Source organism: Lacerta agilis, chromosome 8 (genome assembly GCF_009819535.1).
Source record: "Lacerta agilis isolate rLacAgi1 chromosome 8, rLacAgi1.pri, whole genome shotgun sequence".
Classification (NCBI taxonomy): domain Eukaryota; kingdom Metazoa; phylum Chordata; class Lepidosauria; order Squamata; family Lacertidae; genus Lacerta; species Lacerta agilis.
Window position 1 is genome coordinate 791,799 of NC_046319.1, and position 23,283 is coordinate 815,081.

At 48.8% G+C, this 23,283-nt stretch overlaps 1 protein-coding gene across 1 annotated transcript in view; it reads right to left on the reverse strand.

The window, feature by feature from the left end:
- The window catches only part of ANK1 (ankyrin 1), a 177,323-nt gene that overhangs the window by 74,173 nt on the left and 79,867 nt on the right, over positions 1–23,283 (reverse strand). The window contains 9 exon segments of the mRNA XM_033158987.1: positions 516–614; positions 704–901; positions 1,658–1,756; positions 5,146–5,244; positions 6,997–7,095; positions 7,356–7,541; positions 7,662–7,760; positions 10,018–10,116; positions 11,128–11,226. Coding sequence (XP_033014878.1) covers positions 516–614; positions 704–901; positions 1,658–1,756; positions 5,146–5,244; positions 6,997–7,095; positions 7,356–7,541; positions 7,662–7,760; positions 10,018–10,116; positions 11,128–11,226 — 1,077 coding nt within the window.

A 23,283-nucleotide genomic window follows, 5' to 3' on the forward strand; every position in this document is an offset into this window, starting at 1 on the left:
TGGCACCTGGAGATGCTGGGCTTCAGACCAGAGATGAGCATTGGAGCTCATCATGAAAGATTGGCTGTGTTTAGCTTGGTGGGGAACATGTTGTGTGGTCTTCATCTAAATGGTGTTTTCCCTGGGGGGAAATCCTGCGAATTAGTATTTGCAGGATTGGCTCCAGGATATGGGGGTCCCCTTGGTGGTCCCCTTAACTTGCAAGGTTGTGCAAATTCAGAATTCATGAGGGCTACTTTGCCTCTCCTTGGATGCTCTGTGCCAATGGAAATGGTGGCACTTTTAGAGTCTGGCTCAGTGGTGTCTACACTTCACTTTTTGTGTCTAGGCCTCTGCTGGGCTTGGTGCCCTGGCAGGTTCCTAACCTTGCCGCCCTCTGGATATACGCCAAGATGTTTGTCCTAATTAATCCAAATTAACACAGAAGTCCAGAAAAACCCCATTGCATGTGTGGCCGTGGTCACGTCAGTGTGCCTCACGGCTTCCTGTGCTGCACACACTGGGGCGCCAGGTACCTCGGTGACGGCATCAATGGAGGCTCCCGTCTTCAGCAAGAGCTCCATCACCCGGATGTGGTTCTTCTTGCAGGCGATGTGCAGAGGGGTGAAGCCATTCTGCAGGCACAGAGAAAAAGAGAGGCCCTTCAGCCGCCCTGGAAGAGAGACACATGACCCACCCTCCTGCCACTTGCCCGCCCACTCACCAGCGCCCGAGCATTGGGCTTTGCCCCCTTTTCCAGCAGGACTTTGGCCACTCGGTGGTGGCCACAGTGGGCAGCCACGTGCAGCGGCGTCAGGTGGTCCAGCGTGATGTCGTCAATGTCAGCATTGTACTGCAGCAGAAGTCGCACGCAGTCCAAGTGGTCTCCCTGGGAGGCCATGTGGATGGGGGACAGGCCGTTCTGTGGCAAGGAAATGCAAGGTTAGAGCCTGGCGTGACCCAGAGGAGGGAAACCCAGACCATCAAGGGTCTGGAAACCAAGCCTTCTGAGCAATGGTTGAGGGAGGCGGGTGTGTTTAGCCTTTCAAATATCTGAAATGCCATCACACAGAAGATCGAGCATGCTTGTTTTCTGCTGCTCTGGAAGGTAGGACCTGAACCAACTGATTTAAATGACCACAAAGGAGATTCTGACAAAACATTAGAAATAACTTTATGATGGTAAGAACTGTTCAACTGTGCAATAGATTCCCACGAGAGGTGGTGAACTCTCCTTCCTTGGAGGTTTTTTTTAACAGAGGTTGGATGGCCATCTGCCAGGGATTCCTGCATTGCAGGGGGTTGGACTGGATGACCCTCGGAGATCCCTTCTACAATTCTATGATTCTATGATTTAAAGCACTCTTATGCCACTTTAGCAGTCATGTCCCCCCCCCCACAAGAATCCTGAGAACAACAGTTTGTTAAGGGTACAAACAGAGATGCATTTCCCAGCACCCTTAGGAAACTACAGTTCCCAGGATTCCTTGGAGAAAACCATGACTGCTAAAGTGGCATAAAAGTGCTTTAAATATGTGGTGTGGAGGTGACCCCAGTAGCTGGGAAACAATAGCCACAGTCCGGTGCCAGGGTGGGTGTTGGCAAAGGGGGAAACCACCTCTGTCTCTGGGGAAGGTGACTTTGCTTGCCCCACGGCTGTTCCCCCACTGCCCATCACCTTGGTCTTCGCTTGGATGGGAGCACCGTGATCCAGCAGGATTTCCGCAATCCGCACGTGCCCATTCCTGGAGGCGCAGTGCAGCGGTGTCAGCTCATCCTGCAACAACAGGGCATAATAATAATAATAATAATAATAATAATAATAATTATTTTTATTATTATTATTATTTATACCTCACCCATTTGGCTGGGTTTCCCCAGCCACTCTGGGTGGCTTCCAACAAAATATTAAAATAGAGTCAGGGGTGCAAATCGGCAGTGAAAGAACCACATGGGCCACCTTGAGTTACTCGTAGGAAAGGTGGTATTACCTCCCCTGGACAAAAACCCAGAAATTTTCAAGGAATTTGAAAAATATGCAATACTTTTAAAAGCACTTTTACAGATCGAAAATCACATTATTACTTTAGGAACATAAAATGTATTATGCATTACTTAGTTTGACATTAAATTATCTGGTATATTAAAAATACAGTGTATTGAGTTAGTCATTCCTTTTTATATTTTTGATTAGAAATGGATCTATAAGATGCTGAACTGTCAGGAACCTTGTATGTCTTTCATTTTGCCAGTTTATGAGCAGCAGGGAAAAACAATAAAAGCAGATGAAACCATCAACATTATGATAAAAAAGAAATAAAATTATTATGTATTCTGAAAACTATTATGGGTCATATTCAACTAAGTCCTACTTAGGGTACACCTGTTAGAATTAACGAAGCTAAATTAGTCATATCTATTAATTTTAATAGAATAATAATAGTGCTGGAGGAGACTCTTGAGAGTCCCATGGACTGCAAGAAGATCAAACTTATCCATCCTTAAAGAAATCAGCCCTGAGTGCTCACTGGAAGGACAGATCCTGAAGCTGAGGCTCCAGTACTTTGGCCACCTCATGAGAAAAGAAGACTCCCTGGAAAAGACCCTAATGTTGGGAAAGATGGAGGGCACAAGGAGAAGGGGACGACAGAGGACGAGATGGTTGGACAGGGTTCTCGAAGCTACAAACTTGAGTTTGACCAAACTGCGGGAGGCAGTGGAGGATAGGCGTGCCTGGCGTGCTCTGGTCCATGGGGTCACGAAGAGTCGGACATGACTGAACAAGAAGAATTAATTTTAGCAGGTCTACTCTGATTAGGATTAGTGCTGAAGACCACCCAATGCCCCTTGTCTCCACTGGGTCAAGCAGACATCAAGCACCCATTCCTCTAAAAATGGCTCTGAAAACGAGGTTGGGGGGGGGAGGACAAAACTCGGCAAATACTGCATGAAACTTACAGGTAGCTAGCCGTGTTGGTCTGCCATAGTCAAAACAAAATAAAATAAAAAATCCCTTCCAATAGCACCTAAGAGACCAACTAAGTTTGTTCTTGGTATGAGCTTTCATGTGCATGCACACTTCTTCAGATGCATGAAACTTGATCAGTCTCATTTTCTGAGTTATCACTATCAGTTTCAGCTTCTTTCTGTGGGGGGTGTGTGTGTGTGTGAGGATTTCCCTCCTTCCCATGTTCTACTCTTTCACTTCTCATGCCTGGAGTTCTCACTAAGCTGCAGTATAATTCTGAAGAAGTCCTTCTCACTAAACTCCTTTGGAGTGGCTTCTCTTTGAGACACCCGTCCCTCTGTGGGTGAGCACGAATTCATGCAGAGATGCAGCAGCTTCCTTCTCCAAAGGCAACATACCGGTAGGGGAAGTCATTGAGCCACACAAAAGGGAGAATGAAGAGGACTCCAATTTCTCATTGTACGCAGCTCACCCTACAGCCAAAAGTTGCAAGGGGCTTTGCCCCGTCTGGGCTGCCTAGATCCTCATGAAGAAGAGATCAAATCCAGAGCAGTGACTCTTGTGGGGAGGTCACGGGCACCCTCTTCTGGGCCTGAATATGTCTGGCTTCTCCTGTGAGTCATTAGAAAGAAGGGGAAATGCCCAAAGGTGCTAAAAGGATTTCTGCACTACGCATGAGTACCATATTCGAGAGCTGTCCAAACAGAGAAGGGAGTCACCGGAGGGCTTCCGTAAAGAGCAGCCGATCTCCTGCCAGCAGCTCTTGAGGTTCCCCTTTCTCTTTGGTCTGAAGATTGGTGCCCATGATGTCCTCATGTTTAGGTAAGTAATGTTGTGTGCACATCAACAGTAATTAAGGTAAAACAGTATGTGGCAAAGGTGTTGGTAAGCATAATACTGTAGAGGAATTACCTGTAAGTGTTATCTTGGGAGGCGGAGAGCGTGAGATTGGAACAGGGGTGCCAACTCCTGGGGGGCCAACCCTTTTGGGACCCCCAATATTTTGGAGTAGGGGCCACCCCCAATGTTCAAAAGCGCCGTGTGGCTTCAGTGGCCGGCTCCTCCTCCTCCTCCTGCCGCAGAGGGGAAGCAGCCCCAACTGGTGGTGGGGGCAGGAGGAGGAGGAGGAGGAGCTGCTGGTCATTAAGCTGCGCTGCCACTGAGTTTGGCTCTGCCCCCCCCCCAGCTCCTCCAAACGTGAGGATGTTGGGACGTCACACGTGTGATGTTGGCCCCTGCAATCTCCCTGGCAAGTTGGCGCCTCTGGCTTGCGATGTTGGTAGTGAGTGATGATTGGACGAGAGTTTGAAAGGGAGTTTGAATACTGATGAGAGGGTCCGTTTGGGAGTGTGTGGTCGCTGGAGGGAGAGTGTGGATGGTGGTAGGGTTAGTTTGCTAGAATAAGGACAGTCTTGTTGTTCACCATTGTCTTATACAGGACAAAGAAACAAATAAGATAATACAAAACCGAACCTATAGGTTTCTGTCCGCCTAATGATCATAACACCCTTGTTTATTCCTTCTGCTTTAATAAATGCTTGTAGTGTGCACTAATGCCATTTGACTATGTTAGAGGCAGGAGATATTCAGGGATAGCTCGGCCTGTGGATCATGAGACTCTTAATCTCAGGGTCCACATTGGGCAAAAGATTCCTAGGGGGTTGGACTAGATGACTCTCGAGGTCCCTTCCAACTCTACAATTTTAATTCTTAAAAAAACATAGCATCTGTGTTGGCAGCAGAGAAAAGGAGGGGCTGTGGACCTCACAGAGGGCAAGAGGTGGTAAGGGGCAGCTGAGCGGGGGGGTGGGGGTGCAAGGACCACATAGCTGAAGGGGTGGCGGCAAGACAGGGCTGCCCTCCTTTTCTCCTTCCTGCCTCTCCAGATGCCCTTTCTTGGTTGGAAGATTCAGGACAGACAAAAGAAAGGACTTTTCCACACAGCACATACGGGAGGAAGTGATGGCCACCAACTTGGATGGCTTTCAAAGAAAATGAGGCAAATTCATGGAGGAGGAGAGGGCTATTGATGGCTGCTAGCCAGGATGGCTATGTTCTGCCTCCAAAGTTGGAGACAGCAAGGCTTATGGGAACCAACCATAGGAGGGCATCGAATTCTGCTTGCAGGTTTCCCTTGGGGCATCTGGTTGACAGGATACTGGATGAGAGGGGCCTTTGGCCTGATCTTATGTCCCTACCTTGGTGCGGGTCTCGATGTGGGCTCCCCGGTCCAGCAGCAGGCGCACCATGATGATGTTGCCCCGGCGGGAGGCGATGTGCAGTGGGGTGATGCCATTCTGTGTTTGTGGAGAGAAGAGCAGAGGGAGCTGCCTCATACCCAGCCAGACCACTGGCTCATCTTGCCTAGCAATGCCTCTTCTGATGGGCCATGGCTTTCCCAGACCTCCAGCTGGTCATCCCCAATCAGGGATTGGACTCAGGAACTTCTGCATGCAAGCCAGCCCTCTCCTAGCAGTACATGTGGAGCCATTTCCAACCCGAGGGACCCTCTCCTTTCTGGACAACCTTCCAAAACGCAAGTGGTGGGCGGAACCAGATGCAAAGCTGGGTGCAGCAACAAACATCAGTGCCACCTTTGTAGAGCAGGCTGGTTTCTACACGTCCTCACGCTTTCCCCCATCCAGGCAGCCAAGAGGCATTAAAGGAGCTCAAGGACACATTCTAGCCAGGCAAAAACACTCACAGAGGGTGTCAGTCAGGGATGCTGAAGGGTGTGTGGCCTGGGGGAAAGGGTGTGGCCTTGGAAGAGGGCCAGACAGATGCCCGGAGAGCCACATTTGCACCCTGGGATTGTGGTCCCAAACTCTGTTCCATGTTGTTTCACCGTGCAGCGGTCCATGGCTAATTAGATCAGGCACCTGGGTGCAGGGCTCCCTTTTGCACGGGTCTCTAAAGCCCCCCTGGGCGCAAATGCCTCTTCAGCAAAGCTTCCCGGCAGCCAGGCTCCAGCTTGATCCCACTCGTATCACCAGCGCTCCAATTCTGCCACAAGCCTTACAGGCTGGCTGTGATCCTCAAGGACACCACAAAGCTAACTTAGCACTTGGTCAGCTCACTCCCAAGGAGCAATCTGGCTCCTTCACACATCCATTGATCTTCAGTCCCAGCAACTCATCTCACTGTGTCTCCCACGGCTGCCTCAATGTTGTCTTGGGGGAAAGACCTGCGTCTTGCTCTTCTGACTCCTCAGATAATGCTTTTGGGACTTGTGTTTCTCCTGGCCTTCTCTCCCATCCCACTGGACTGACAGCCAGTTCTGCTACAGTCCCAGAGGCAGGGCCACTTGCAGATGGGCATCCACCAGGGCCTGACAAGAGGTCCCTGATCTAAGCTGAGACTGACTGGACCCAGCCCCCGACCATGAGTGGCTGAAGGGCCCTCCAAGCCAAGCCCGAGACCCAGAGCAAGCCCTAATCCATTCTCCTCACTCCTGTCCTGCTTCTCAGGAGACCAGTGAGAAATCGTGATGAAGGAACGCAGAGTCGACTAAACAGGGCATTTGCACTAAGGGAGGGGAGGTTGGCTTCTTTCTCAAAGGGGGTCTTCTTTGCTGTCTCTGAAGTGGATCACTTCAGAGTGCAGGTGAAGGAGCATAGTGGAAGGTTCCTCTGTATGAAAGCATTCCCTGAGCATAGAAAAGGAGCATGTCAGGGTTCTAGCCTAACCTCACTGGCAGGTTGGCTTTCTATGTGCTAGAAAACATCTTTTTTCATTTTTGTACAAAGGAGCATTCATTCATTCATGCAAGCCATCCCCTGGAACAGTCTGAAGTGGCACATAGGAAGCTGCCTTACACAGAGTCAGTCCATTGATCCATCCAGCTCAGTACTGTCTACACTGGCTGGCAGCAGCTCTGCAGGCTTTCAAGAAGGTTCTCTTCCAGCCCTACCTGGAGATGCCAGGGATTGAGCTTGGGACCTTCTCCCTACAAGGCAGGTACTCTACCCTGAGCTGTGGCCCTTCCCTTACCCTTCTGTAAGCACTGGGGCCATTTCTGCAAGAGCTGGCAGAGAACTCTGGACACCCACCTGGGGAGTGAAATTGACGCTTGCGCCTCGGTTCAGTAGCAACTGGGCCACGTTGAGGTTCTCGTAGTGTGCAGCAATGTGCAGTGGGGTAAAACCAGTCTGTGGGAGAGAAGAGAGTGGGGAGACTCCAGGTGAAAATAATGCCATGACCTATCTGCAGAACGCAGGAAGCACTTCAAAGCTGGCTCTTCTGCCAGCCATTTTCTTTAGACAAGATGCCGGTCTTGGGTGGCTAGCTCCATAAACTACCTTAGGAGAGATTGCGCCTGGAAACTAAGCCTTGCTCAGTCTAAGGCAGCCTCTCAAAGGCAGCCCTTGGCCCTTCCAAGCTATGGCCCTTACTGGACCTCCCTGCCTACCTTGGACAGGACATCCGCATTGGGGTCATTCTGCAGGAGCACAGCCGCTGTCCGAGTGTCGTCATTGCGTGCAGCTATGTGCAGTGCTGGCAGCCGCACTTTGCCCTTGGTCCCGTAGTTAATCAGGTGAGCCACCACATTTTCGTGGCCCTGCTGCAGAGCCACGGCCAGAGGTGTGAATCCATCCTGCCGTGGATCAGGGAGGGAGGAAGAGACACATAGTGAGCCAAGGGGTCCATGTCATCCCAAAGAAGTGCAAGGGCGGAGCATGGAGTGGGAACACCGGACAAAGGGGGAGCTACTCACTTCCGTGGCAACGTTTTGGTTGGCGCCGTTCTCCAGCAGGAACTTGACCACTTCCAGGTGATTTTCCTGTGCTGCCATGTACAGAGGCGTAAAGCCTTTCTGCAAACACAGAATCAGAACCTGCATTGCCAGCTGCACAAAACAACCCCCACCAATCGCTGCTGGTCACAGAATGGGAGGGAGGCACAAGGGGTGGAATGGATTGGCTTATGGGGCAAAGGGAAATACTCCAAAGTTCAATAGAATCTATGGTCGCATAACATGACAGCAAAAATCCTGTTTCTGAGTCCCAGCTCTTTGTCACATGTCGTGATGACCAATGGAAACCAGAGCAGTGATATGCAGAGAGAATCAGGGAGAAGGATGCAAACTGGGACAAAAAGTAGGGGCAAGGGGAACCTGCCCTGGGTTCTGCTTTTGGAAGTTTCCCTTCTATGTCTGGAAAACCGCCACCATCTCTCTGGATTGTGAGACAGGGGGGAACCTGTCCCTGGAAGGCAAGGACCCCAAAGAGAAGAGAGCAATACAACTGGTCTGTTTTCAAATGAACTAACACAAGGAAACTTCCCAGTGTGGTATGGGGAGGTGGGTTGGGTTAGGGGCATCGTTTGGATTCTCCACTGCAGGCACCAAAATGCCTTGGGACCACCCATAAAATAACAGAGAAGGAGACTGTGGGGCTGGAGTGGGATTTAGGATGAGGGAGGGATGGAGGGAGGGAGGGAGTGAGGATTTGGAAGGGGAAGAAGGTTATCAATGATGAAATTTTAAACAACAGTTCTGCATTTTTTATTCATTTCAGTTTCCACTCAAGATCCTGCTTAGCAAAGAATAATCTAGAAAGGAAACAAATAAATTGCTAGCCTAATACAAATCTCGGTCTGTGCATATTAAAATCAAATGGTTGGAATTACCAGCTGTTTACTCACCTGCTTAGCAAAAGTATCGCCAGCATAAGCGGAGAGGCTGAGCATTAGCTCTAAAGCGCTCACGAAATGAGCATGGCTTCATGTTTATGCAACCAAAGGCAAGCACACTCAGTCTCCTTGCTTTGGGAAAATGACTCAAAAGTACAAATTGCAAACAGGATCAGAAGGATTTGGGGAAGGGGGAGGGGTCTGCTTGCTGATCTCAGCCAGAGTGACTGACAGCAGTGAGTCCTGGAAATAGAGAGCTTCCCCTCTAGGCCCCCTAAGCCTGTCATTCTGCATTCCACCCCCCACCTTGCCTCAGTGCTTCCCTACCCAATTTCTCTCCAACTCCCTGGCATTTGTTTGACCTTCAGATACCTGCTTATGTAACTCAAAGACACAGCACTGTCACGGAGGGGCAGTGCCTCCCCAGGGCCAGCAGGGGGCTCCTGCGCCAGATGATGGTCCCTATTCCATCCAAACAGGCACAGAAACATGATGACACCCCCCCACACACACACACACCCCGCAGCTCTGCCGGAGCAGGTGACTTGAGGATGGTTGGCTGCCTGGCAGAAAGAGAGTGACGCTGGCAGGGAGAGAGCCGGGGACCGAAGCTGCTCAGAAGCATCTACATGATGCACACAGAGGGACGCGAGAAAGAGACCTTGGATGGCTTTGAATCTGCAAGCTTAGCCCAGCCCAGCCAGACTCAAGCCAAGTGATATTTACAATGCTGCAAGCTTGAAATGGGCAGATTAATCAGCCAACTAACACCATCGGTGATTGGTCTGAAATAGACCCAGGGCCACAGTCTCTCTTGCAGGGACCACATAATGGTGACAGGTGGGGTCAGGGAGGGGAAAGTGGGCAGAACGGGCACAGCAACAGATGGGACTCATCTGTTTGGACAGTGGCAGACAGTCCAGCAGTGGCTTCACATCAGGCAGGCGGTGCTTCTCTCTCACTTGGAAGGAGGACAGAGAGGGACGGAGGCTGGCGGGTGTAGGAACCAGAGTACTGCACATTGACATTTGCTGCTCTGCTTACTTTTGTCTGGGCTCCCCCCACCACCACCATTTGCTTGTGGCCCCAGGATGCTTATCCAGAAGGCAATGTGGTCCTTTGTCTGAAAAAGGTTCCCTAGCCCTGTTCTGGTATTACTATTGCTACTACTACTACTACTACTACTACTACTACTACTATTTAAAAACAATAATAAGGCACATGGCTTGGCTGGCTTGCTTGAGTCTGGCAAAGGACTGCTGGATCATGTAGCATTGGTTTCCTTGTGCGCCCAATACTCTCTGCCCCCTGCTTGTTAAGGGGCCTGGCCCACTCCTGGTCTTTTCCCACAGAGCCTCCAAAGCCCTGAAGCTCCAGAGCCTCCCAGCTCCTTGCCCAGCTGAGGCCACTGCAGGGAGAGGGAGAGGCAGGCAACTCACCTGGGACTGTGCATTGACATTTGCCCCAAAGTTCACCAGCTCCCTCACCACGTCCTCCTGTCCTGCCAAGGCAGCGATGTGCAAGGCCGTGTTCCCTTTCTGAAAAGCCCAGATGGAAGAAAAGGGTCAAGCAGGGTACAAATTGCAAGCAGTCTAGGAAGAAAACACCTTTAAAAACAAACAAATAAACAGCAGACACACCCACCCCAGTTGGGTAGTGTATCACTAGCATATTTTGTTCTTGTTGACCTCCATCTGTCTAGAGATACAATGGAGTATGCCTCTGGGAGTCAAAGCACTGTGCTAGTAGCACCGAAGTGACCTCCCCGGGGCGCAAATCTGGGCAGTGTGTCTGGAGATCCTTGGCTGCCCAGGCAACAAGACCCCCCTCTCAGCCTGGCTGATGTGGTCCAAAGGAAAGCAGAGCAATTCCTTTGACACCAACTTGGCTGCAGGAGTTGCCGGAAGGAGGTGTACAAGGTGCCATCCTCTTAGGGACTCCACTCCAGATTTGTGTAGGGTTTAGTCCTTAGCCTTTTCTTCTCCTGAAGAAGCGTCTCCACCTCCATTGTTCAATTCTATGAATATGTGACAACAGAGTCAGCTGAGCTGGTGGATAGCCACTCTTTAACCCACCCCAATTAACCACATATTTTAACCACACAATTAGGGGCTGTTAATGATCATAAGTGAAGTGTCCACAATAGCTAGGGTCCTGCAGGCTCTAAATCAAGCTTGTGGGTAGACTTCCGGCTGGTGGGATTTACTTTGAATCAAACAAGACATGGTGTTAATTATGGGAAAGCAATCAACAAGCACTTAAAAACAAAAAAGCAGGATTGGAACTGTGCACTGTTTAACTCTTTCTCTCTGTTGTATTTCCAGCAGAAATTCCTTCCCCCGGGGTAGCAAAGAACAACTTTTTTGGGAGATTTCTGTTTGGTCTCTATAAAGGATATATATATAAGGGATTCTAGCCCAGGAGAGGCTCATTTGCCGGTCTCAGCAACTGAGAGCTCTTCTTGTTGGTTGCAGGCCACCTTTGTCTGTCTGCAATCTCAGTTTCACAAGAGCCATTCCCACCCCAACCTTTGGGGGGGGGGGGCTTACCTTGGTGGTGGTTTCCAAAATTATTTCCTTGTGCAGCAACTCAGCCACCATCTTCACATGTCCCTCCTTGGAGGCCAAGTGCAAAGCATTCAACCCATTCTGGAAAGAGGAGAGACTCCATGAGACCATGGCCGGAAGTGAGCTTGCCCGCTCTTCACTGGCCCTGCCTTGCAACAAGTTCAGATTCAGCCAGGGCAGGGGCTCAGTTGTTCAACCCAAAGTGTTTGGGAGAGGGGCAACTGTTCCACACACACACCACATGATTCATCAAGGGGAGCACTGCAGGTATCCTGCAACATTTCTGGAGTGAGTGTGATTTCTGCCACATGCATATACAAATATGCAGGATCATTCTAAAAGATCTAAAATATAAAGTTGAAAACATCGAGGAATAGGAATTATACCTAGTAATGCTGAGGTGTAAGAAGACAGAAAAGGCAACCATTTTCAGCTTAAAAGAATAATTTTGGTTTGTCATTTGTTCAAGACAAACAGCACATTGTTGTTGTTGTTGCTGCTGCTGCTGCTGTCATTATATCATTTAATCTTATCAATTCAAGTTTGCTACTAGTCACAGCTGTTAATCCTACTAACTACAGGTAGAAGTAATTCCACAGTAATGGTTCTGGACTAAGCTTTTAGCAGGACAGGTCATTGATTCGTCTTCCAACTGGGTCCTAACAATGGCACCAATAAAGTCTCCAAGTTTCTTCTGGCCATGTTTTGCATATGCACGCACACACTCAATTTATTTATTTAACTCTATCAATTGTGAAGGTAGAGTTTCTAAGGATATCCTGGCACTGTGAATAACAGCACATAGTTAAACTATGGAACTCCCTGCCACAGGAGGAAGCGATGGCACCAACTAGGACAACTTCATGGAGGACAAGGCTCTCAATGGCTAGTAGCCAGGATGGCTGTGCTCTGATTCCACAACTGGAGGCAGCCATGCTTCTGAATCCCAGTGCTGGAAATGACAGGAGGGGAGAGGGCTGCTCTTGTGCTCGAATCCTGCCTGTGTGCTACCTGCAGGATGCTGGCTTAGATGGGCCATTGGCCTGCCAGAACCTTTTCCCACTCTACAATATCCTTTCTGAGGTGAGGCAACCAGAGCTGGGCAAAGGCTGAATCAGTCTGAGTCCGTGAGCAGAACCGGCCAGCATGGCTCCACCTTGCCAGCCCCCCTGCTGCACCCCTGAGCAAGAGGCCACCAGAGCAAGTGAGCAGAGCCTCCAGGCAGGATCCTCCTCACCACCTTTCCAAGCACAACGGAGAGACCCTGGAAAAGCGGCCAGGTGAGAGGGGAGACATTTGAAACTCCTATGCACAGATTGGGGGGGGGGGTCACCTCTAGACTGTCAGTATTTCGCAGGAAGAATCCAAGGGTGTACTTTAGGTCTGTGCAACTGAAGTGGATGAAAGTTTAAGCTAGTCTGTCACGCTGGCACAACAAAACCACTTAACAGCAACAGCAACAACCTGTTGGGATGAATGAATGGTTAAGAGGGAAAGTGTGGGATGAATGAATGATGTGGAAACATCCCGGAAGCAAATCAGCATGAATTCGGGAGGAATGTTCATGGCCGTATAACCTCCCTGCAAGCAAATCAGAATGAATGCTCAATAAAGCCTAAGCTCCGCGTAAGCTTTGTGCAAGCGAATCAGTATGCCTGCTCCATCAATACAACATCTGGAGGAAAAGCCCAAAGTAACACCACATCCGCACCAGACATTTTAAAGCAATATTGTACTGGTTTAAACAGTCATGCCCCTGCCCCTGAATCCTGGGGACCACAGTTTGTTCAGGGTGATAAGGGAGAGTTGATGGGAAGCCCTTATGCCCCTACAGGTAGAGCTACAGTTCTCAAAGTGGTTTAACAATCAATCTCTTCTTCCAGGGAACTTTGGGAATCGTAGCTCTGTAAGGGGAATTAGAGTTTCCAAACAATTCTCAGCACCCTTAACAAACCAGAGTACCCAGAATTATTATTTGGGGGGGGGGGGAGACCACGACTGTTTAAATGGGTATCATAGTGCTTTAAATGTATGTACTATGTATGGCCCAAGACTGGTGGCCATCCTACTGGTCCCTAAACCCACACAGGTAAATAGCATCTTTGCCTTGAACCCCCAAAGCAGACACAGGCTCCCCCCACCCACCCCAAACCATGTGGATTCTTCCTTCCTTTTCAGCTAGGCACCATATTGGCATCCCAGGGCAATCCGAGGTTTCTTTCTCTTTGCTGCTGGGCATCTAAAGTGGCACATGACAGATGAAAGATGCAGGTGCAGGTCCTCTGAGAATGGTGGTGATGGAATCGAGGTTGGTGCAGATGGTGATGGTGATCAGATGGTAGGTTAAGAGGCCGTGCTCAGTTTTGTGTGAGAATACAAGGCTTGTGGGCTAGGTCTGACCACACGCATCCCTCTTTTATCTCATACAGGACATGTGAGGTTGGACCTTGACCACAAGTGTGATATTCCCCAGGGTGGAAAGGCAGGTGCGCTATCAGACCATGAGAGGCCAGCAGTGGACTGGCACCTGGGTCTTCACTTAACAAGCTCCAGAATTTGTCATGACTGGCAGATGATCAGTCCCAGAGCAGATATCCCATTTGACCGAGAATCAGGTAGTGCACCCCCCATGCCCATTCAACTTAGGTGGCTTGCTCACTTCTTAGGATACCCTCCAGGCAACCAATTTTCACCGGTTCATCCCAGAAAGCCACATTTCCATTTATTCAATTCATTAATAAGACTATAGATGGCCAACTCATAAAAAAACCCAATAAAATCATTAAAACATCATAAAATTACAATATCACAAATGACAGAGCAAAAGACAAACACTGAATTTTATTTATCTAAAAATTATTGGCAAAACAAAATCATTCTGAACAGATAATGAAATATCAGAATTGTAGGCAGGCCTCTGAATTCAACTGGAGCAGAATTTCAAAATATTGCTGCCAGTACTATGCTAAAAATCTTAAGTTTGTGTAGACACCAAGGGCTTCTGCTTTTCCCATTCCTAGAAAGCACAAGTCTGAGCAGTTTCCCCCTTGCCCCGCTCCTTTAACAGGGAAAACCCGCTCCTCAGTGCTAAATCAGAGCAAACGTCAATCTGGAGAAAACCCAAATTGCCATTTGCTCCAATGGGGCGTCCAAGAGCAGTTTCCCCCTAGAGAAAGCAGTGAGACAAGAGGGAGTGTAGATCAGCCCTAAATGAATAGAACCATGGGGAAGTCAGGAGGGCTCCTCCAGATTATTGCATCTGATCTGGGTTTAAGGAATGAGACAACCCTTCAGGTGAGCAGTTTGGGGCTTTGTCCACTGGCAGCTACACGTTGAACTTGGCTCAATAAGATATAGGCAGCCAGTGCAGAACTTAGATGTTTAGTTCCAGGACTCAAATGCAATGCGGTTCTGGACACAGAATATTATTACTAGGGTCAGGCCAGGACTCCCTCTCGTCCACTAGCCTCACAGTGGCCAGCCAGATGCCTCTGTGGGAAGCCCACAAGCAGGACCTGAGCCCAAGAGGCCTCTCCTCTCTGCCTCCAAGTGGGTCCACTGATAGGCATCTCCTCCTCAAATCTGCCCCGTCTTCTTTCAAAGCCACTGTTGGTGGCCATCCCTGGTGAAGATGTACCGGTACTTTACTTTATCTGTCCTGAATCTTCCAACATTCAGCTTCATTGGATGTCTACATTATTATTTATTAAATGCCAAGTTTCCAGTCATCATAGTTGTAAAAAGGAAGGGTGGATGAAATAGCAGAGGGGCTGACAGGCAAACGATCCAGGGTTCAGTGGCTCAAGCCCAGTTGCCTTGTGTGGCTAGTACGACGGCACTCCCCCCCCCCCCCCAGCGCTGTTGGGCCCGTCCTCTCACTTGAAAACTAGAGTGTGCACCCAACTCAAAGAACACCAATCCCACAAATTCCCACAGACTACTGTACCTCAGGTTATCTTGTGGGGGACTTGCGTGAGGTAAACTTAATAATTAGGAGTCTCAGGCAGGATTTGTTCAAATAAACAATAATGATTTTATTTAACAAGGAAGTTTATGACACAGGTGGATAAAACTTAGGATACTTCAGTTTACAATGTTATTTCACTTCAAGGTTCTCTCAGTTGTTTCACACTTAATCCTTTGGTTCTTAACAAGGTGGTACTTTCTGTCAGTTACACACCCCTTAGACAACCCTACTCCTGCGGTACTCCAAGTAACAGACCCAAGGTTTCACTGGTTTGGGAGTCTTCTCTTACTATCTCTCGCCTCCTGACTGGAATGAGACCTAAGGAGACTGTCTCTTTCCAGCTCCTACTTCTCCTGGCTCAGCCTCAGCCTTCCAGTTAATTCCTGGCCTATTACTCTCACAGGACCCCACACACTGTCCTTCACACGAAGCTCAGAGACTCCTTTCTCTAGCTTGTGACATATTCCTCAGAGGGGAGGTTTCTACCCAGAACCAACTCTCTCTCCTCTCACTCCCTGTCTCCCAACCTCAATCCCAACCTGCTCCAAAACCTCCTCCCAACTCTCCCTCCAAAACTCACTCCCTGCTGTCTCCTCTCCAAATCCTCTCATTTTCAACTCCCCCTCCTGGAACCTCGACCAATCAGAGGCTGCCATACATTAACCCTTTTCTGGCATGGGGAAAAGAAAAAGAAAATAATAATAATAATAATAATAATAATAATAATAATAATAATAATAATAATAATAATAAAATTTTTGTACCCCGCCCATCTGGCTGGGTACCCCCAACAGATATTAAAATACATTTAAAATATCACAGGTTAAAAACTTCCCTAAACAGGGCTGCCTTCAGGTATTTTCTTAATGTCTGGTATTTGTCTATCTCTTTGACACCTGGTGGGAGGGAGTTCCACAGGGCGGGCGCCACTACCGAGAAGGCCCTCTGCCTGGTTCCCTGTAGCTTTGCTTCTTGCAGTGAGGGAACCGCCAGAAGGCCCTCGGCGCTGGTTCTCAGAGAAAAATACTTGGGGACCCAGCCTGCCCCAGCAAAAACAAACTTTTCTGTCACAGCTAGCAGTGCAGAAATACTTCAAAATCCACAGTGGAGGTGGAGATGCCTTCATTAGGACCAACCAAAACGGCACAAAATAGCAAGCCAACTTTTGAGTTCTCCAGAACTCTTAATCAGACAGAAAGTGAAGCAAAGCAGACAGCGGGGGGGGGGGGAGTAGTGTGGGGGGAGAGAAAAAGCTGGCTTGGGGGTGAAGTCATGAAGTCTCCCCTTAGACACCACCCTTTTTTGTGTGGCAATGCAGAGTAAATTATGTAGAAGAGGAAGATTGCTGAATAAGTCATTGGGGGAAAAGCACAAGGGAATGAAAAAATAGCACAGTTGCATCATTTAAGGTTTCAGATCACGGCTTTTCCTGGAGCAAAATGTGGGGTCTTGGTGCTGAATTTTGATTTCCCTTGGCACAACATGCAGACAATCTACAAGTATAAACTGTTAATGCCACTGCCTATCTCTCACTGAAGACAAACTTCTCACCTCTGGTAGCAACCCCTCCTTGCCCCAAATTTCTACCACTCCACCTCATGAATGAAACTTCCTGAACAGGGAGGGGGGTTCAGTCTGACGCACAACTCACCCTGCGATGGGGGAGGGGGGGAGGGAGGGAGGGAGCACCTCAACGTGGAAGGCCTGGCCTGTGGCCTGTGGCCTGGAAGGGGCCTGTTCCGTCTTGAAGTTCTCTCCCTGGCCACCAGGGCTGTTGTGCACAGTATATAGTTTCCACTCAAGTCCACGTCAGTTAATTTAGGCGGGAAACCCTGGGCTGCTGTTGTTACAATGTTGTGTTATAAGAATTTTAAGGTCTTTCATATATAATAATTGTTATTAATGTATCAAACAAATAAGGCCACATGTCTGAAAACAGCACAGGAAGTTAGGCCTCACTCCATTTTGATCCTAGCTGGCCAAGTGTTTTCATCTGCAGGAAGGAGGTGAGAAGTCTCTGCTTGAGTGCCAGATATGGGCCATTTCCCTCACAGAGGACAACCATTAGCCCTAACGGCCAGGGCAGGAAACCTTTTGTTTTGCAGAAATGTGTGTCTGGGAGGGGTCAAGGAGAGATGGCACAGGTGTGGTGGAAAATTCCCAAGTTACCTCCTCTGACCCTCCCATTTTGTGATGTAACTCTGATGTATTGGGGGGGGGGGTCTTGGGTTACATCTCTTCTGTTGATTGGATGCTGTTTCTGGGGGTGGGCTAGACTCCAGGAGGGATATTTAAATGCAACAGGTTCAATAAAGATCAAGCTTACTAGCTGCTTTGCTTCTCAATCTTCTCTGGTGGGCTCTGTTTTTTACTCCTACCAATGGAGAACCTGCAAAGGACTGCAAGGGCTCTTGAGGGAATAAGGGCAGATTTTTTCTTACAACAGTTGCCTGCCGGCTGCCTATAAAAGCAGGCCGGCTGAGCTGTTTAGTTCAGTTCAGTGCCAGCTTACTTATAAAGAGCTACTTGGAGAAATCTCTGTGTCGTCTGCTATGTCCTCCCACTACCTAATACTTTTGAGCAGTTATGGGATGCGGGAGGCACTGTGATCGAAACCAATGAGCCTAGGGCTTGCTGATCAGAAGGTTGGCGGTTCAAATCCCCGTGACAGGGTAAGCTCCCGTTGCTTGGTCCCTGCTCCTGCCCACCTAGCAGTTCGAAAGCACGTCAAAGTGCAAGTAGATAAATAGGTACCGCTCTGGCGGGAAGGTAAACGGCATTTCCGTGCGCTGCTCTGGTTCGCCAGAAGCGGCTTAGTCATGCTGGCCACATGACCCGGAAGCTGTACGCCGGCTCCCTCGGCCAGTAAAGTGAGATGAGCGCTGCAACCCCAGAGTCGTCCGCGACTGGACCTAATGGTCAGGGGTCCCTTTACCTTTGCACAGTGTGTGTCTGAGAACATGCTCAGCCCAGGAATTTGTGATCAGTACCAGCAGCAAGCTCACAACTCCTTTCCCGCAAAAATCCACTCCGGTTCCCCACCTTCTGCAAGTATCGTTTTTCAGCAACTGAATTTATGGAAGGGAAAGAAAGCTTTTGAGGTGCTGTTTTTGTGAGGCAACCAGGAGTTAAAATCCTTTCTTGCTGATCTGCTGCAAACCACCCAGAACTCTCCCAGTAGATCCCAATCTACCTGACACAGGAGCAGGAATTCCAAGGCAGGGCGCTGTGCCAGGAGCGTCAGTGCAAGGCTTGGGAGGAGGCATGAGAAAGCTTTTAAAAGAAACAGGCCTTGCGTGTTCCAAGGGCCTTGCGTGTGAGTGATCCTTTGTTGCTACCAATTTCTGGGTGGTAATTTTCCAATTATGTAGGCAATTAACTCCTTAACAAGCTGGTGCTCTTTGAAAAAGAAGCAACCCAGTTAGTCGTCAAAGATGCAATTGTATACTGTACTCATTTTAATAAACTTCCTGCAACAAAGACTAATGCAGGCATCCCCAACCTGCGCCCTCCAGATGTTTTGGCCTACAGCTCCCATGATCCCTAGCTATCAGGACCAGTGGTCAGGGATGATGGGAATTGTAACCCAAAACATCTGTAGGGCCGAAGGTTGGGGATGCCTGGACTAATGTGACTGTCCTCCTGAAGGGTCCAAGAGCTGTCTTGCATTATGAAAGTGTACAAATATAGAAATAGTGCCCGCAACTATTCCCCTGCCCTGAGCTTTTCTCACTTAAACCAGACAGCTTGGGAAAACTGAGGGTGGTTGGATCCACCCTGCCTCTCCTAAGTCCAGATAATACCCAACAGACACAATTCCACACGTCCAGGGGGAATGTGATCCTATTAGACTTCTCCCCTTTTTTTGGTCTCAGTTCTCTAAGAGAGCTGGGGTGGGGGGCACCTTGAATAAGTATTTATTTCTGATCAGTGATGGGGAAGAAAATCTACCCAGGAGCTGTATGTGTGCATTTGTAGCTCCATTACCACAAGGCCTGCCTTCCTCTTCTGGGGCGGCACTTCGTGATAATGAGCACAACAGTCTCTTCCAATTAAGAACAAACGGCAGCTGCCTCCAGAATCAAGGGCTGGATTTGTGCCTGTGCATGCGCTGGGGGAAAGAGACTCTCCAGAGGAACACATCTTCTTCCGCAGCAGAACAGGATCAAGCAGCAAGATACAAAATCACCTAATGTGACCACAAAGTGAAGGGGCTGCTTCGAGGGAAGGTTGTGCAGCGAAATTAGGGATAAATGGAGGAATTCATTCCGTGTGCATTTTAAACTGGAACTTACCAAATTCACTCCAGACAAACCAAAACACAACTTTCCTCCAAGCCCAGGGATGGTAAGGGAGCAAGCTGGGTTAACTGATGACCTTTATCAGGAGAGAGACGGGGAGGAGATGCAACCCTGTTGGGTCTCCTTGATCTCTCAGTGGCTTCTGAAACCATCAACCATGGTGTCCTCAGGGAACAACTCCAGGGGTGGGAGGAAGCTGGAGGCACTGGACTGCAATGGTTCCACTTCTACCTTCAGCATATTTGGCAGGAAACAGCACAGGAGGACAACTGTTTGGAGCCACAGCCTTTAGCCCATGGGGCCCCTCAAAGGTTCATCTTGTCCCCCGTGCTGTTTAATGTCTATATGAAGCCATTAGAACCCGTCAACTGGGATTTGGAGCATGGTCTCATCAGCATGCAGAAGGCACCCGGCTCTCTCCCCATTCCGCTTAAATCCGGAGAGGCTGTTTGAGTGCTGAAACTCAAACAGCTGGAGAGGGTGGGCAATAAACTAAAGCTAAATCTAGACAAGATGGAGGTCCTGTGAGTAAGTGGTGCTCAGTTTTAGGTATGGGGATGTTGGTCTGTTCTAGACAAGGTAGCGTTCCCCGAGAGAGCAGGAACATGGCTTGCGAGGCCAGTGTGGTGTAGTGGTTAAGAGCGGTAGTCCCGTAATCTGGTGAACCGGGTTTGCATCTCCGCTCTTCCACATGCAGCTGCTGGGTGACCTTGGGCTAGTCACACTTCTTTGAAGTCTCTCAGCCCCACTCACCTCACAGAGAGTTTGTTGTGGGGGAGGAAGGGAAAGGAGAATGTGAGCCGCTTTGAGACTCCTTAGAGAAGTGATAAAGCGGGATATCAAATCCAAACTCTTCTTCTTCTTCTTCTTCTTCTTCTTCTTCTTCTTCTTCTTCTTCTTCTTCTTCTTCTTCTCCTTCTCCTTCTCCTCAATGCAAAGCTTTCTCTGGCGGGAGACACAGGTGGCGTCACTTGCAAGGAGAGCTTACAGCCAATTACACCCATTCCTAGCCCAAGAGTATTTCATCTGAGTGATCCATGCTCTAACCACCTCCCGGAAAGATTCCTGCAAAGCACTCTACATGGGCAGCTCTTTGGAAGCTGCAGCTCGTGCAGATTGATGCTACGCAATTACTTTATGGTGTAGCAAGAGATGATATCACCCCCATCCTCAGGGCAATGTGCTGACTGCCTGTGAGCTATCAGACCCAATTCATAGTGTTTGTACTAGTGGCCAAAGCCCTAAGTGAATGGGGACTATTGTACCAGGATTAAGGGGGCTATATGAGGAGGGAGGAGCTTGGTTTTTTAAATAGTAGTTGGATGTTCTATTAATCACATGTTTTGTATACAAGTGTAACCTTCATTTATAAAACAATGAAATACTTTTTTTAAAAAATGAAGTAGGCCAATCCTGCTGCGTTTGAGCGTCTCTCTCCTGCTTCTCCTGCTAGCTTGGGCCTTGATGCTCTGCTCCAAAGTCATAGGAATATAGAAATGTGCTTGTTACAGAGTCAGAGTGCTGCTCTGTTTAGCTGAGCAATGCTGATAACAGCTCTTCAGGGTTTCAGACAGAAGACAATCGCAATCCTGCCTGGAGATGCCAGGGATTGAACCTGAGACCTTCCACACACGAAGCATGTGCCCGACTGCTGAGACACAGCCCTGACCTGACAACACCTCTGACACAGGGCACTTCGAGACTGCTGCTGTCTTGCAAGAGGGATTCAGTTGCATCTGGGCAAATTCAGGTTGCACCATTAAGGTGATCTGGCACACTTGGACAACAAATCCACTTCCCTCCCCTTGAACTTTTTCTGCAATAAGGAAAGTGACAGGATAATGCACCAGAAAGTATGAGATAACAATGGTTTGATGCAACACTTTCTCATAAACAAATCTGAACAAATGCTCAATAAAAAGCCAACGTCACAGCCCATCTCTATAAACTTTCCACAAACAAATCCAAATGAATGCACCACTAAACAGGCCGCCATCTTGAAGCTGCCATAGACACACATGTGTTCCAAATGGGAATTTCTCCTCAGTGAAGATGCTTGGTCAGAGCTAGTCCAGAACATGCACCTCTGTGGCCCAAAGCAGCCCAAGGTCCTAGCATTAAGGTCAAGAAGAATCACATAACCTCTGAGGTGTCAGGAGTCCAGGCTGCTGTCTTGATAACACAGCACGCAAGTTGTAATTAGCTTGAAGATTTATTGCAAAGCAAACAATTAGCCTCTGATGCTCTAGCCGAGCATCCGTGTCTTACGAGTCAGTTGACCCTTCTGAAGAGTGCTTCCTGCTTCTGCAGAATATCCTGAACCTATGACCCTTATGTTTCTGGGTTTGTTTTCTGTCTTATACTTTCCCTATTCATCTACTCCTTGGGCTCATGGGGTTAACTACCTCCTCTTCCGGTGAGGAAATGCTCCCCCTCCTGCCTTGCAAGCCTGCCTGTGCTTCTTGATAGAGTTGGCTTCTCTCCAGCCCACCCTCTGCTAATTGCTTATCTGCATTCATTTCATTGTCAAGAAGGAGGGATTGACAGCCGACTGCTTCCAGCTGTCTGAGAGAAATGCAAGCCACTCTGTTGCTGACTGCATTCTAACTCATGCTGTACTTCTACTTTGGGCAGACGTGTTCATGACATGAGCTCAGAAGCAGGTTAATTACACACCAGAGGTGTGAAATGCTAACACTGTCTCCCTAGCAGAGCCAAGGGAGTAATGACTCTAGGAAGCCTGCAAGGGAAAGAGAAGTGAGCCGTGCCCTCGTATACTGTGCCACTCAGTAAAAAAAACATACAACCGCATCTCCACACAGCAGACACAAAGACCTGGTTTCACAGCCGTTCCCCCTCTCCTGGAAATGCAGTTGTGTGAGAGGGACAAGGGATCTCCAAGAGAGAGTTCTCAGCAACTTCAGCAAACTACAAGATTCAGAAATGACAAAAGGAATTACTTCTTCATGCAGCGCAGAGCTAAACTATGGAACTTACTCCCACAAGAGGCAGTGATGCCCATCAACTTGGAAGGTTTTAGAAGAAGATTGGACAGATTCATGTCTAGTGGCCATGATGGCTATGTTCCAGCCACTATCAGAGTACCAGGGAACTACACTGAGATCCAGCGCCGAGGGCCTTCTGTCGGTTCCCTCACTGCGAGAAGCAAAACTACAGGGAACCAGGCAGAGGGCCTTCTCGGTAGTGGCGCCCGCCCTGTGGAACGCCCTCCCATCACAGGTCAGGGAAATAAACAACTACCTGACATTCAGAAAAAACCTGAAGGCAGCCCTTTTTAGGGAAGTTTTTAATGTTTGATATTTTTGTATTTGATTTCTGTTGGAAGCCGCCCAGAGTGGCTGGGGAAATCCAGCCAGATGGGCGGGGTACAAATAATAAATATTATTATTATTATTATTATTATTATTATTACAGGTGGGGAGAGAGTGAGCTGCTGAACTCAGGTCCTGCTTGTGGGCAACCCATGGGCATCTCTCTGACTGGCCATTCAGAGGACAGGATGCTGGACTAGGTGAACCATTGGCCTGATCCTGTAGAGCTCCTACTGCAGAATGTGCTTCCACAAGAGGCAGTGATGGACACCAACCTGGATGGCCTTAACTGACACCTTCATGGCAACTAGCCTGGGGGCTGTGTTTCTACCTCCACTGCTGGAGGCAGCGTGTGTTGGAGCACCAGTTGCTAGCAAACACCAGTGGGAAGACTGTTGGGCTGCTCAGGCCCTGCTTTGCAGGCATCCCATAGACATCAAGTCGTCCATTGTGAGAAAAGGATGCCAAGGGCCTGAACCAGTGACGCTCTTCATATGGTCTTTGGCTCTGCTGATGGCCTCAAATGCTGGACTGGATG